The 13559-nt window shown below is 39.9% G+C and overlaps 1 protein-coding gene across 1 annotated transcript in view; it reads right to left on the reverse strand.

Moving 5' to 3' along the window:
• trmt44 (tRNA methyltransferase 44 homolog) overlaps positions 1-13559 on the reverse strand; it is a 29049-nt gene that overhangs the window by 842 nt on the left and 14648 nt on the right. Inside the window, exons 7-10 of the mRNA XM_061961189.2 lie at positions 11676-11782; positions 11390-11573; positions 7256-7538; positions 28-144 (exon numbers count right to left, since the gene is read on the reverse strand). Coding sequence (XP_061817173.1) covers positions 28-144; positions 7256-7538; positions 11390-11573; positions 11676-11782 — 691 coding nt within the window. The remainder of the gene's footprint in view (positions 1-27; positions 145-7255; positions 7539-11389; positions 11574-11675; positions 11783-13559) is intronic.

Consider the following 13559-nt stretch of genomic DNA (forward strand, 5'->3'; position numbering starts at 1 on the left):
TCCAAAATAAAAGCACTGTGTCGTTACCTTCAAAAACTTGATGGTTGTTCTTCAGGAGCGTCTGGAGGCCGCCACATTCCTTTTTCAGTTTCTGGAGCGTCTCCTGACGCAACAACAATGCCACTTCGCCCAATGACAAGCTGCCTAAAGGCCAGAATTCAGCAAGATTTACCCTAAGTTGTATTTTAAGGTGATGAAAATTGTCAAAGTATATGAAATCAAGTTTGAATTTTACAAGAAAAATGTGATTCAATGACAATAAATTCACAATTATACATGAATAAGAGTGTACTCTTATGTGGAAAAATATTAGAACATTATGAGGAACAAGTCAAAATATTGCTAGAAACATTCACGTAAAAATTTAATAAGAATAAAGTTGTAATTTCATGGTTAAAAAAAGTCAGAACATTGCAAGAAAACATTGGAATTTTGCTACGATATAATTGCACCTTCTTTTTTTTTTTAAACATGTCCTGTCCAGCCACTCAAACAAATCATATTGTTGATGTAGATCATGGGTGTCAAACTCAAATACAGAGTGGGCCAAAATTTAAAACTGAACAAAGCCACGGGCCAAGGTTGAACAAATTAACCTTTTAATAGGGACCCAAACAAGTTTTGCATTGAATATTGAACAAGCAAGGCTTATATAACTTTATAGTGACATGCAAAATCGAGTTTCAAATAATAATAATTAAAAAATATCAATGGCATATCAAATACAATTTAAATAAAAATGGAATGCCTCTTTTCTATTTGCAGCCTTCTGAGGTAAATATCAACATTAACTTTTTCCACAAGCTAATACATTTGAAAATAAAATCATAATGAATAAACCAACCATTCAGGACTTTGAACTGCTCAGTTTGCAACACACTGATCTAATCTGATATTCCTAAGCCAGATACCTGCCATCTTTTCTTGGATGCTAGTTCATTAATGTTGGGGCTCAGGCTTTGAGCTGAGGCAACCTTCATTATCGAACAAAGGTGTTCATCAGTCATTATATCTCGTAGTCCGCCGGGACCACAGTCTTGGGGGCGTGCCTTAAAGGCACTGCCTTTAACGTTGACTACGAGCTGTCGTCACGTCTGCTTTTCATCCATTCTAAGAACGTGCCGGCCCGATCACAAAATATGTGCGGCGTCTGTATTCACAAATATGTGAATGCAAGGCATATTTAATCAACAGCGATACAGGTTACACTGAGGGTGCCTGTATAAACAACTTTTACACTGTTAAAAATATACGCCACACTGTGTGAACCAACACCAAACAAGAATGACAAACACATTTTGGGAGAACAAGCGCACCGTAACACAACAGAACAAATACCCAGAACCCTTTGCAGCACTAACTCTTCCGGGACGCTACAATATACACTCCCCGCTACCACCGACTCCCCCCCCACACACCTTGTAGCGCACCGGAAGAGTTAGTGCTGCAAAGGGTTCTGGGTATTTGTTCTGTTGTGTTTATGTTGTGTTACAGTGCGGATGTTCTTCCGAAATGTGTATGTCATTCTTGTTTGGTGTGGGTTCACAGTGCGGCGTATATTTCTAACAGTGTAAAAGTTGTTTATACGGGCACCCTCAGTGTAACCTGTATCGCTGTTGATTAAGTATGCGTTGCATTCACTTGTGTGTGTGCAGAAGCTGCACATATCATGTGACTGGGCCAGCACTCGTTGGACTGGATGAAAAGCAGACGTGACTATTATTGGGAGTGCAGTGAAATTGGGAGTCTCCCAGGAGGGTTGGCAAGTATGAGAATTAGCGGTAGAATGAGGTGTTACCGCAGCACCGCCGCTGTATATAATCGGCGGGCCAGCTCCAGTGTTAATTTGATATCGCCTCAAGGGCCAAGTGAAATTGAACGGTGGGCCAAAATTGGCCCGCGGGCCAGAGTTTGACACCCATGATGTAGATGATCTATATCTGCTGTACACATTTACTTATGAAAAGAGAAGTGTTGGATAGTTCTCTTGCTGCCCTATTTGTATTTGACTTGATTAAATGGATGTATTATATAATACATGAAAAGTGTCGTAGTGTTCAGAGACTAAAGTACTACGGGAGAACGACGGGAAAAAGTCAAAACATGTTTATATAAAGATTAAATCATATCTACTAGAATAAAGTTGTGTTTTTTACGTGGGGAAACATCACAGGGAAAAAAATCGTAGGCCCGAGTACTACGATGAAAAACATTTTACGACAATAAACTCATGATTTTACAAGAATACATTTATTGTCTTTGATTACAAACTTGAGTAAAATTGTTGAATTTTAACTCAGAATTAAAACGTAAACATTTTTCATTCTATGAATTGTGCAGGGAAAGACAATGCTGTTACATTTTAATTTCAAACATCACTACTTTGTTGTATAAAACTGCAACTTTATTCTTCTATTCATTTCTGGTAGGCTACAATTCAGACGTTTTGTCTTGTAATACAATTACCGTACTCAAAATTTAAAAATAAGTTGAACATCTTTTTTGTGTTGTAAAATTGTATTATAGAGAAATTTTACTTGATTACTATTTTTACATTATTATTCCACAGAAAACCATTTTTAGAGACCATTAAGGAAGAACTTGATAAGGGAAGGACTGTAGGGGCAGTGTTTTTGGATTTGCGTAAAACATTTGACATTGTTAACCACCCTGTTTTCCTTATAGGGGAACTGCACGTTTTTTGAAATGTTGCCTATGGTTCACAATCATTGTGAGAGACAATAGCGGTACCAATATGACCCACTGTCAAAAGAAAAGCGCATTTAGGGGCAGTCAAAACTGCGTGTAAGCACACACCTAAACCCATGAACCTCATGAGTATTCAACATTGTAACAACATTTATAATTAAGAAAAGAGGAAAATCTTTTCCTCTTTTTAGGGAAAACACATTTTCGAAACTACATGGCCATATGTGAAAAAGTTAAATCTAGAAGTAACTGTGATAAATCAACTTTTTTTTAACGCTGAGTTTTAATTTCACTGGCTTGATTACTGCCAGGTCTGTCAAATCTAGAGATCACCTGAATATAACCTTTCAAAGATTCAGGAAAACTCAAGTTTTTTTAAAAATTTTAGCCATCACGCAATATCCCTAAAAAAAGCTTCAAAGTGCCTGATTTTAACCACCCGTCCATTTTCCTGTGACGTCACATAGTGAAGCCAACACAAACAAACATGGCGGAAAGAACAGCAAGCTATAGCGACATTAGCTCAGATTCAGACTCGGATTTCAGCAGCTTAAGCGATTCAACAGATTACGAATGTATTGAAACGGATGGTTGTAGTGTGGAGGCAGGTAGCGAAAACGAAATTGAAGAAGAAACTGAAGCTATTGAGCCATATCGGTTTGAACCGTATGCAAGCGAAACCGACGAAAACGACACGACAGCCAGCTACACGGGAGAAAGTGAGGACTCGAGACGAATTCGGCAATCGCCTTCTAACCAACGATTGGTATGTGTTTGTTTGGCATTAAAGGAAACTAACAACTATGAACTAGGTTTACAGCATATGAAATACATTTGGCAACAACATGCACTTTGAGAGTGCAGACAGCCCAATTTTCATCAATTAATATATTCTGTAGACACACCCTCATGTCAGCAGGCCAGGGAAGCTAGGGTCGATATTCTTCTCTTGATCATCTTCGGGACGGTGTGAGCCAAGACATCCAGGGGGGTTTAGCTCGCTCGTCTGCGGGAACAAACTGCCGCCATTGCTTGCCGTGCCACCGAGCTCCTTTGTCCCTGAATTGCTCACATACTCCGGCAGATTCAATGGGGGTCTGGCAGCAGATTTATTTGACTTTATCGTTGGAAATGCATCTGCTTTGAGTGTCGCAGGATATCCACACATTCTTGCCATCTCTGTCGTAGCATAGCTTTCGTCAGTAAAGTGTGCGGAACAAACGTCCAATTTCTTGCCACTTTCGCATCTTTGGGCCACTGGTGCAACTTGAATCCGTCCCTGTTCGTGTTGTTACACCCTCCGACAACACACCGACGAGGCATGATGTCTCCAAGGTACGGAACACAGTCGAAAAAACGGAAAATAACAGAGCTGATTTGACTAGGTGTTTGAGAAAATGGCAGATTGCTTCCCGATGCGACGTCACCTTGTGACGTCATCGCTCCGAGAGCGAATATTAGAAAGGCGTTTAATTCGCCAAAATTCACCCATTTAGAGTTCGGAAATCGGTTAAAAAAATATATGGTCTTTTTTCTGCAACATCAAGGTATATATTGACGCTTACATAGGTCTGGTGATAATGTTCCCCTTTAAGTGTTATTTGTGATCTCAAACATTTCCGTCTGACAAAAAAAGTAAGAAACCCGAAAGGGGTTATACATTGTCACAACACTGTGTCAACAAAACAGCAGTGGTTTCAAAATTGTTCGTACTTTGACTGGAAGCCACGGGGCCCCTACTCCTATACACATAAACAAAACAAGTGTCTTTAAGCACACATTAAACATTGGACTTTGAATTATTTCTCAGCAGTTTGACTGACAGCATTTCATTGACTATATATATATTGGGGACGGCGTGGCACAGTGGGAGAGTGGCCGTCCGCAACCCGAGGGTCCCTGGTTCAATCCCCACCTAGTACCAACCTCGTCATGTCCGTTGTGTCCTGAGCAAGACACTTCACCCTTGCTCCTGATGAGTGCTGGTAGCGCCTTGCATGGCAGCTCCCTCCATCAGTGTGTGAATGTGTGTGTGAATGGGTAAATGTGGAAGTAGTGTCAAAGCGCTTTGAGTACCTTGAAGGTAGAAAAGCGCTATACAAGTACAACCCATTTATTATTTATCATTTATATAATTATAGCATGTCTTTCGGGTAAATTTTTACAGAAGAGCACATCCGCCTTAATTGTCCCTTTATGAATGTACACACCCCGATCAGGACCTGTGCCAGAGTGGTGTAAAAGTGAGTTACAGCGAAAACTATTGTGCTACAGTAAATTGATTGTCCAAAAGTGAAGAATAAAGCCTGTTAGAATGCTCACAGTAGCAGAAGATGGACAGATCGATCTCAAAGATTGCATTGCATTGTTTGTATATAGGACCCGGATAGTTTTTAGCCCACGTTCAGTTAGCAGACTGATGAGGGTCCCAACAACTATTTCTATTGACTTATCCAACCATAGCGCGTGATATATATTCATTGACAAATATAAGTAACTGCACATATACAAACCCCGTTTCCATATGAGTTGGGAAATTGTGTTAGATGTAAATATAAACGGAATACAATGATTTGCTAATCATTTTCAACCCATATTCAATTGAATATGCTACAAAGACAACATATTTGATGTTCAAACTGATAAACATTTTTTTTTTGCAAATAATCATTAACTTCAGAATTTCATGCCAGCAACACTTGACAAAGAAGTTGGGAAAGGTGGCAATAAATACTGATAAAGTTGAGGAATGCTCATCAAACACTTATTTGGAACATCCCACAGGTGAACAGGCAAATTCGGAACAGGTGGGTGCCATGATTGGGTATAAAAGTAGATTCCATGAAATGCACACTCATTCACAAACAAGAATGGGGCGAGGGTCACCACTTTGTCAACAAATGCGTGAGCAAATTGTTGAACAGTTTAAGAAAAACCTTTCTCAACCAGCTATTGCAAGGAATTTAGGGATTTCACCATCTACGGTCCGTAATATCATCAAAGGGTTCAGAGAATCTGGAAAAATCACTGCACGTAAGCAGCTAAGCCCGTGACCTTCGATCCCCCAGGCTGTACTGCATCAACAAGCGACATCAGTGTGTAAAGGATATCACCACATGGGCTCAGGAACACTTCAGAAACCCACTGTCAGTAACTACAGTTGGTCGCTACATCTGTAAGTCCAAGTTAAAACTCTCCTATGCAAGGCGAAAACCGTTTATCAACAACACCCAGAAACGCCGTCGGCTTCGCTGGGCCTGAGCTCATCTAAGATGGACTGATACAAAGTGGAAAAGTGTTCTGTGGTCTGACGAGTCCACATTTCAAATAGTTTTTGGAAACTGCGGACGTCGTGTCCTCCGGACCAAAGAGGAAAAGAACCATCCGGATTGTTATAGGCGCAAAGTTCAAAAGTCAGCATCTGTGATGGTATGGGGGTGTATTAGTGCCCAATACATGGGTAACTTACACATCTGTGAAGGCGCCATTAATGCTGAAAGGTACATACAGGTTTTGGAGCAACATATGTTGCCATCCAAGCAACATTACCATGGACGCCCCTGCTTATTTCAGCAAGACAATGCCAAGCCACGCGTTACATCAACGTGGCTTCATAGTAAAAGAGTGCTAGTACTAGACTGGCCTGCCTGTAGTCCAGACCTGTCTCCCATTGAAAATGTGTGGCGCATTATGAAGCCTAAAATACCACAACGGAGACCCCCGGACTGTTGAACAACTTAAGCTGTACATCAAGCAAGAATGGGAAAGAATTCCACCTGAGAAGCTTAAGAAATGTGTCTCCTCAGTTCCCAAACGTTTACTGAGTGTTGTTAAAAGGAAAGGCCATGTAACACAGTGGTGAACATGCCCTTTCCCAAATACTTTGGCACGTGTTGCAGCCATGTAATTCTAAGTTAATTATTATTTGCAAAAAAAAAAAAAAGTTTATGAGTTTGAACATCAAATATCTTGTCTGTGTAGTGCATTCAATTGAATATGGGTTGAAAAGGATTTGCAAATCATTGTATTCAATTTATATTTACATCTAACACAATTTCCCAACTTATATGGAAACGGGGTTTGTAGTACTAGTCAGTGTATCCAGTCAAGAAACATATTACCGTAGATGCTCATAGCTCAGAAAATTTACTGATTAGTAACAGCCGCACGCAAAAAATAGCAAGATTGTCCCCCAAATGGGAGAAGCGGTAGAAAATGGATGGAAGTTCAGAAAATGTAAAAGTATTATGAAATTATATACAACACTGCCCTATAGATGCTGTGGTGAGCATAGGTAAGACAACACTATCATGTGAGGTGGTCGGTAGAGCGGCCGTGCCAGCAACTTAAGGGTTCCAGGTTCGATTCCCGCTTCCGCCATCCTCGACACAGCCGTTGTGTCCTTGGGCAAGACACTTTACCCACCTGCTCCCAGTGCCACCCACACTGGTTTAAATGGAACTTAGATCATGGCTTTCACTATGTAAAGTGCTTAGAGTCACTAGAGAAAAGTGCTATATAAATATAATTCACTTCATGTTTTTACCTCCTGTGTTCCAGCTAGAAGAACTCTGGTCACCATCCGCCGTCATCCTCAGCAGAGCATCAGCGACACGTATGACCACGTCGTCTACAAAGTCCCGAGAAAGAGTGCCGCAGTTTCGTACGACTTCCACCTTCTCTCGGGGATGGAACCCCGATCCCCAGCTGCTGCTCACGTGATCCTTCTTGACCGCAGACCCTCGACTCTGTATGTATTGAGCTCTCCGGTCTTCCACCTGCGCCTCGTCAAACGCCTGGTAGTTACGGGTCCTACCAACCAGACAAACCTGGAACAGGAAAGTACACAAAACTATATATACTACATACGCTATATTTGTGTGTAAATATATATATGACACACACATACATACACATATACCAATATACATATACACACATATTTATACATACATACACATACACACATACATATATATACTGTACGTATACACACACATATATACACATACATGTATACATATACTGTATATACATAATATATATTTATACACATACAGTATATAGTATATGCAATGCATACATGTATTAACAGATGAATAACAATATTAATAATAGTACGTATAGTAATAATAGTAGTAAAAAATATAAGTAATACTAAAAAGAATAATACATGTAAAATTCATTAAAAATGTGCAGTTTTTCTGTAAAAATTTTATGAATAAAAAGACAAGTTTTAATGAATTTCTGCATTTAAAAAAAACAATAAAAACAGTCGTAAACTTAGGACATTTTTGCATATGATGACCATGATAATTACAATGTTTAGTGAAAGCAAAAAATATTTTATGAGAAAAAGGCTGTGCAGCACAAGTGTAAAACTCAAGGCCCAATGTCATTGTGTGTGGCCCGTGAGAACTTAAAAGGTGTTTTTGTGGAGAATCTTATTTTGAATCCTTATATTTTGCTTATGTTACATGCGGCAACTTCTTTTCCCCCCTCTTTCTCACTCAATCAATCACAAGTCATTAAAAGTTAAGTCTTCTGACAATAAATGAGATATATTTATAAGGTTCTGTAATGTTTACCACAGATCTAACTGTTAAATTAATAACTATTAGGACAACAACAACATTGACACAAGCATTTTGTCCATCTATCCATCCATCTTCTTCCGCTTATCCAAGGTCGGGTCGCGGGGGCAGCAGCCTAAGCAGGGAAGCCCAGACTTTCCTCTCCCCAGCCACTTTGTCCAGCTCTTCCCGGGTGATCCCGAGGCGTTCCCAGGCCAGCCGGGAGACAAAGTCTTCCCAACGTGTCCTGGGTCTTCCCCGTGGCCTCTTACCGGTCGGACGTGCCCTAAACACCTCCCTAGGGAGGCATTCGGGTGGCATCCTGACCAGATGCCTGAACCACCTCATCTGGCTCCTCTCGATGTGGAGGAGCAGCGGCTTTACTCTAAATTCCTCCCGGATGGCAGAGCTTCTCACCCTATCTCTAAGGGAGAGCCCCACCACCCGGCGGAGGAAACCCATTTCAGCTGCTTGTACCCGTGATATTGTCCTTTCGGTCATAACCCAAAGCTCATGACCATAGGTGAGGATGGGAACGTAGATCGGCTGGTAAATTGAGAGCTTTGCCTTGCTCAGCTCCTTCTTCACCACAACGGATCGATACAGCGTCCGCATTACTGAAGACGCCGCACCGATCCGCCTGTCGATCTCACGACCCACTCTTCCCTCACTCGTGAACAAGACTCCGAGGTACTTGAACTCCTCCACTTGGGGCAGGGTCTCCGCCCCAACCCGGAGATGGCACTCCACCCTTTTCCGGGCAAGAACCATGGACTCAGACTTGGAGGTGCTGATTCTCATCCCAGTCATTTCACACTCGGCTGCGAACCGATGCAGTGGTCCAGATGATGCCATCAGGACCACATCATCTGCAAAAAGCATACATCTAATCCTGCAGCCACCAAACCGGATCCCCTCAACGCCCTGACTGCGCCTAGAAATTCTGTCCATAAAAGTTATGAACAGAATCGGTGACAAAGGGCAGCCTTGGTGGAGTCCAACCCTAACTGGAAACGTGTTCGACTTACTGCCGGCATTGCAGACCAAGCTCTGACACTGATCGTACAGGGAGCAGACCGCCACAATCACAGTCCGATACCCCATACTTTCTGAGCACTCTCCACAGGACTTCCCGAGGGACAAAGTTGAATGCCTTCCCCAAGTCCACAAAGCACATGGTTGGGCAAACTCCCATGCACTCTCAAGGACCCTGCCGAGAGTATAGAGCTAGTCAAAAGTTCCACGACCAGGACGAAAACCGCACTGTTCCTCCTGAATCCGAGGTTCGACTATCCGCCGTAGCCTCCTCTCCAGTACACCTGAATAGACCTTACCGGGAAGGCTGAGGCTAGTGTTACCATAACTGACTTATTGTGTAGAAGTATAGGGAAATAACTACAAAAGTACACTTTATTCATTAACGGTGTTACAAAAAAGATCAGTTAGAATAATAGAGAACACAGAAACCCTTTATTTATTGAATCAAAAATACTGAAATTCCACGACATAGTGAATTTGCAAACAGCTAAAACTATACACAAAGCAAACTATAAGCTGATACCCAAGAATTTACAACAATTCTCAAACAAAGAGGAGAAATACTGTATAATCTTAAGAGAAAAATGTAATTTAAAACATGTGTATGCATGTACAACACTTAAGACCTTCAGTATATCTGTATGTGGAATTAAATTATGGAATGGATTAAGCAAAGCAATCAAACAATGTACTAATATGATCCACTTCAAGAAACTCTTCAAACTTAAAGTGTTTACAAAGTACAAAGAAGAAGGACCATGATAAACATTCTGAATTTATTTCATCCATCCATTAATTTTCAAAATAATCTTACTCATCTCACCATATGAAATGTAACTTACTTCACCGAGTATTATTTATTATTTATTTATTTTTATTGTGATTACTTATGGAGTATAGTGTGAATAAATTGAGAACATGAAGTGAACAAAAGTTTAAGCAACTGTTATGTAAAAGAAAAAGGGTAGGATTAAATAAACTCTGCTTCTTCCTACTCCTTTTCGAACATGTTGAAAAGAGTAACTGGAAATTGTGATGTATCATGTTGTATGCTTGCATGTTCTAAATAAACTCAAACTCAACTCAACACTGGCAAGGGAGTAGATGACAGTGAGGAGAGTGAAGAAAAGTATGAACCACCGCTTCAAAAGAGTATTCCACACCTACAAGCTTCGTAAAGAAAATATGGGGCCAAGAACATGCCAGAGATGGTCGACTGCAGCAGCCATGCACACAGATGCTGAGATCAAGTGCAAGAAGTACATGAGATGCTTCAGTTGCAAGATGTTCCTCTGCATTACAGAGAAAGACCACTGATTTCCTAAATGCCATAACTAATGTGGTGTACATATTCTAAAGCCTCAATTAAATCATAAGGTCATTTAGCACCAAAAATCCAAGAAATCACAAAACATAGCTATGAATATTACACCACACATGATGTAAAATCTAAAATAAAAACATTATTTTTTGTTAAAAATTATGAATGGATTTTCAGCAGGCAGGAAATTACACAAAAAAAATTTTTCCTTACATAAAAGTTGTAATTTTACCAGAAGAACTAACCGTATATGCAAAGAAGTTGCAATTTCACGGGTCAAGTGATCAGATGTATTGGGATTTTAAAAGAAGTCGTTAAGTCACACAAAAATGGTCATCATATACAAAAAAATCAGAATTCAACTCATTACAGACAACAAATGCCCAAATGTCATCATTTCAGGAAAACTGAGTTATAGAGTTACAAAAATGTTGATATTGTGATTTAGGGCTATATAAATAAACATTGATTGATTGATTGATTGATATGCAGAGATTTATTTTACAAGAACAATATCATAAAGTTAGTAGCTTTCGTATGCACAAAACGTTGTAATTTAATGAGTTAAGTCGTTGAGTAACAAAAATAGTTATTGTATGCAAAAAAGTTATGATCTTAAGAGAATTAGGTCGTAAACTTCCAAGAACTTCAATAATGAAAATTCAGCCTATGCACAAATGATCATTGCTGCTGTTGTTTTTCACTTTGGACAACCAAGCCCATAATTCTGGGTAAACAGCATCCTTACCCGCTTGGTGGAGGGTATTCTGAGGCAGTCCATCTGTGTGTCAAAGCCGCTGACTCGGCTAATGTCTGTGATGAAGTCAATGTATTCCTTGTACTGCGACTTTTGGCTGTGACGCCGCTGGTATTTGCCAAAGAAGTCAAAGAAGCAGCACGGTAAGACAAAGTACCGGCAGGAATAAGACGACCTGTCCAAAGGAGGACATACTATACTGTATATGCAGCAGAAAACAGCATTTGAACAGTGCCATCTGGTGGTGGCTTTAGAAACAGCATGAATAGGTCCGTACCTGGCCGCGATGACAGGGATCCATGGTGTTAGCTCGTCAGAGTGGTTCCCAATTAGCCAATCAGTATCTGGGAATAAAAAGCTATCACCGGGAGTGATAGCTTGCTCCTAGGAAGATACATTACATACATTAATTAATCATGGAAGAAAATAAATTGTAAGAAAAAACACAATTGGCCTGTGTTTCCCTATTAGCTTTTTTCTGTGTTTTCTTTATTTTTACATTTTAAGAAATCTGGTAATGCATTTCCTAAAATTTGAATAGTCTTAAAACTAGTGTATGTCACTGGCTCCAAAAAAATTTACTACAAAAACAAGAAAGAAAAACATCACTATTATCATATGTTACATCCATCCATCCATTTACTACCGCTTGTGCCTTTCGAAGTCGCAGGGGATGCGGGAGCCTATCCCAGCTGCATTCGGGCACAATTTTTCGCAATTCCAAATTAAATAAAACATTTTAACTTTAACTAAAAAAATTGCCATCCGGCCCGAATGAAATGACTGGTTTCATACGCTTTTCAAAATAATGCACTTGTCGCATAACATCAATTGTTAGTGATCTCGTTACACTGGGCGTAGCTTACATGCTCGAAGAAAATAGAGGGTGAGACAACGCTCTCCAGGCAGCCGTGTAATCATGTTGAGAATGAATCGTATTGAAGGGAAATTATTACATTTGAAATTATTAAATTTTTCTCAACTTAATTTCATGATAATATTTAGAATGAATTAATAGTTGTATTAGACAAAAGCAGCCATCACTGAATGGCAACCTCGGTCTGTTGCCCTCCTGCAACCAATTAAAGTCTATGAATATATGAAGTATTAATATTTAAGTACAAAGGCTCTCGGACCATTGTAGATCGTGATCACAGCAGCAGACTGTAGGCATCAGTACCGAAAACTGTACAACACTTTTTCCTTAGCGAGCCGCGTCACTTCCTGGTGCGTGTGCACCAAGTCAGCGCCAGAGAAAAACGCCTGCTAACTTTAGAAGATTGGCCAGCGTTTCCATATATTAACTTATTTGTGTGTATTTGGTGCTTCCAGTTTGCCCTCACTCATAAACAACCTCTAATAGAACAATGGCAATGTAAGCGTGACGTAACTTTGCTTGGCAACGCACCTCACACACGCCTGGTTTTCCAGAGAATAAGACATAGCAGAAAGAATCTGTCATGCACTTCGTTGTTATTTTACTTCTATTATTGGAGTAGTTATTTTTTTGTTCAACTTGCACTCCACAAAATTCCTTAAAAATAACAAAGGCATTTTAAACACATTTTTTATACTTGCTTTTTAATAAGTACCAGCTTGGGCATCATTTAAGCACCAGTACCATTTAGAAAGTGTCGATTTGTCAAAAGTATGGGATAAAGGTTTTAATGTTTTGAGAATAAAGTTGTCATTTTGTTGAGAATTAATCGTATTGATTGGAAATTATTAAATTTGAAAATATATAATTTTTCTCAACTTAATTTCATGATGATATATTTAGAATGAATCAATAGTTTTATTAGACAAAAGCAGCCATTACTGAATGGCAACCTCGGTATGTTGCCCTCCTGCAACCAATTAAAGTCTATGAAAATATGAATGATTAATATTTAAGTATAAAGGCTCTCGGACCATTGTAGATCGTGATCACAGCAGCAGATTGCAGGCATCAGTACCGAAAACTGTACAACACTTTTTCCTTAGCGAGCCGCGTCACTTCCTGGTGCGTGTGCCAGAGAAGAACGCCTGCTAACTTTAAAAGATTTGTGTGTATTTGGTGCTTCCGGTTTGCCCTCGCTCATAAACAACCTCTAATAGAGCAATGGCAATGTACGTGTGACGTAACTTTGCTTGGCAACGCACCTCACACACGCCTGGTTTT

The sequence above is a fragment of the Nerophis lumbriciformis genome, linkage group LG05 (genome assembly GCF_033978685.3).
Source record: "Nerophis lumbriciformis linkage group LG05, RoL_Nlum_v2.1, whole genome shotgun sequence".
In the NCBI taxonomy this organism is placed as follows: domain Eukaryota; kingdom Metazoa; phylum Chordata; class Actinopteri; order Syngnathiformes; family Syngnathidae; genus Nerophis; species Nerophis lumbriciformis.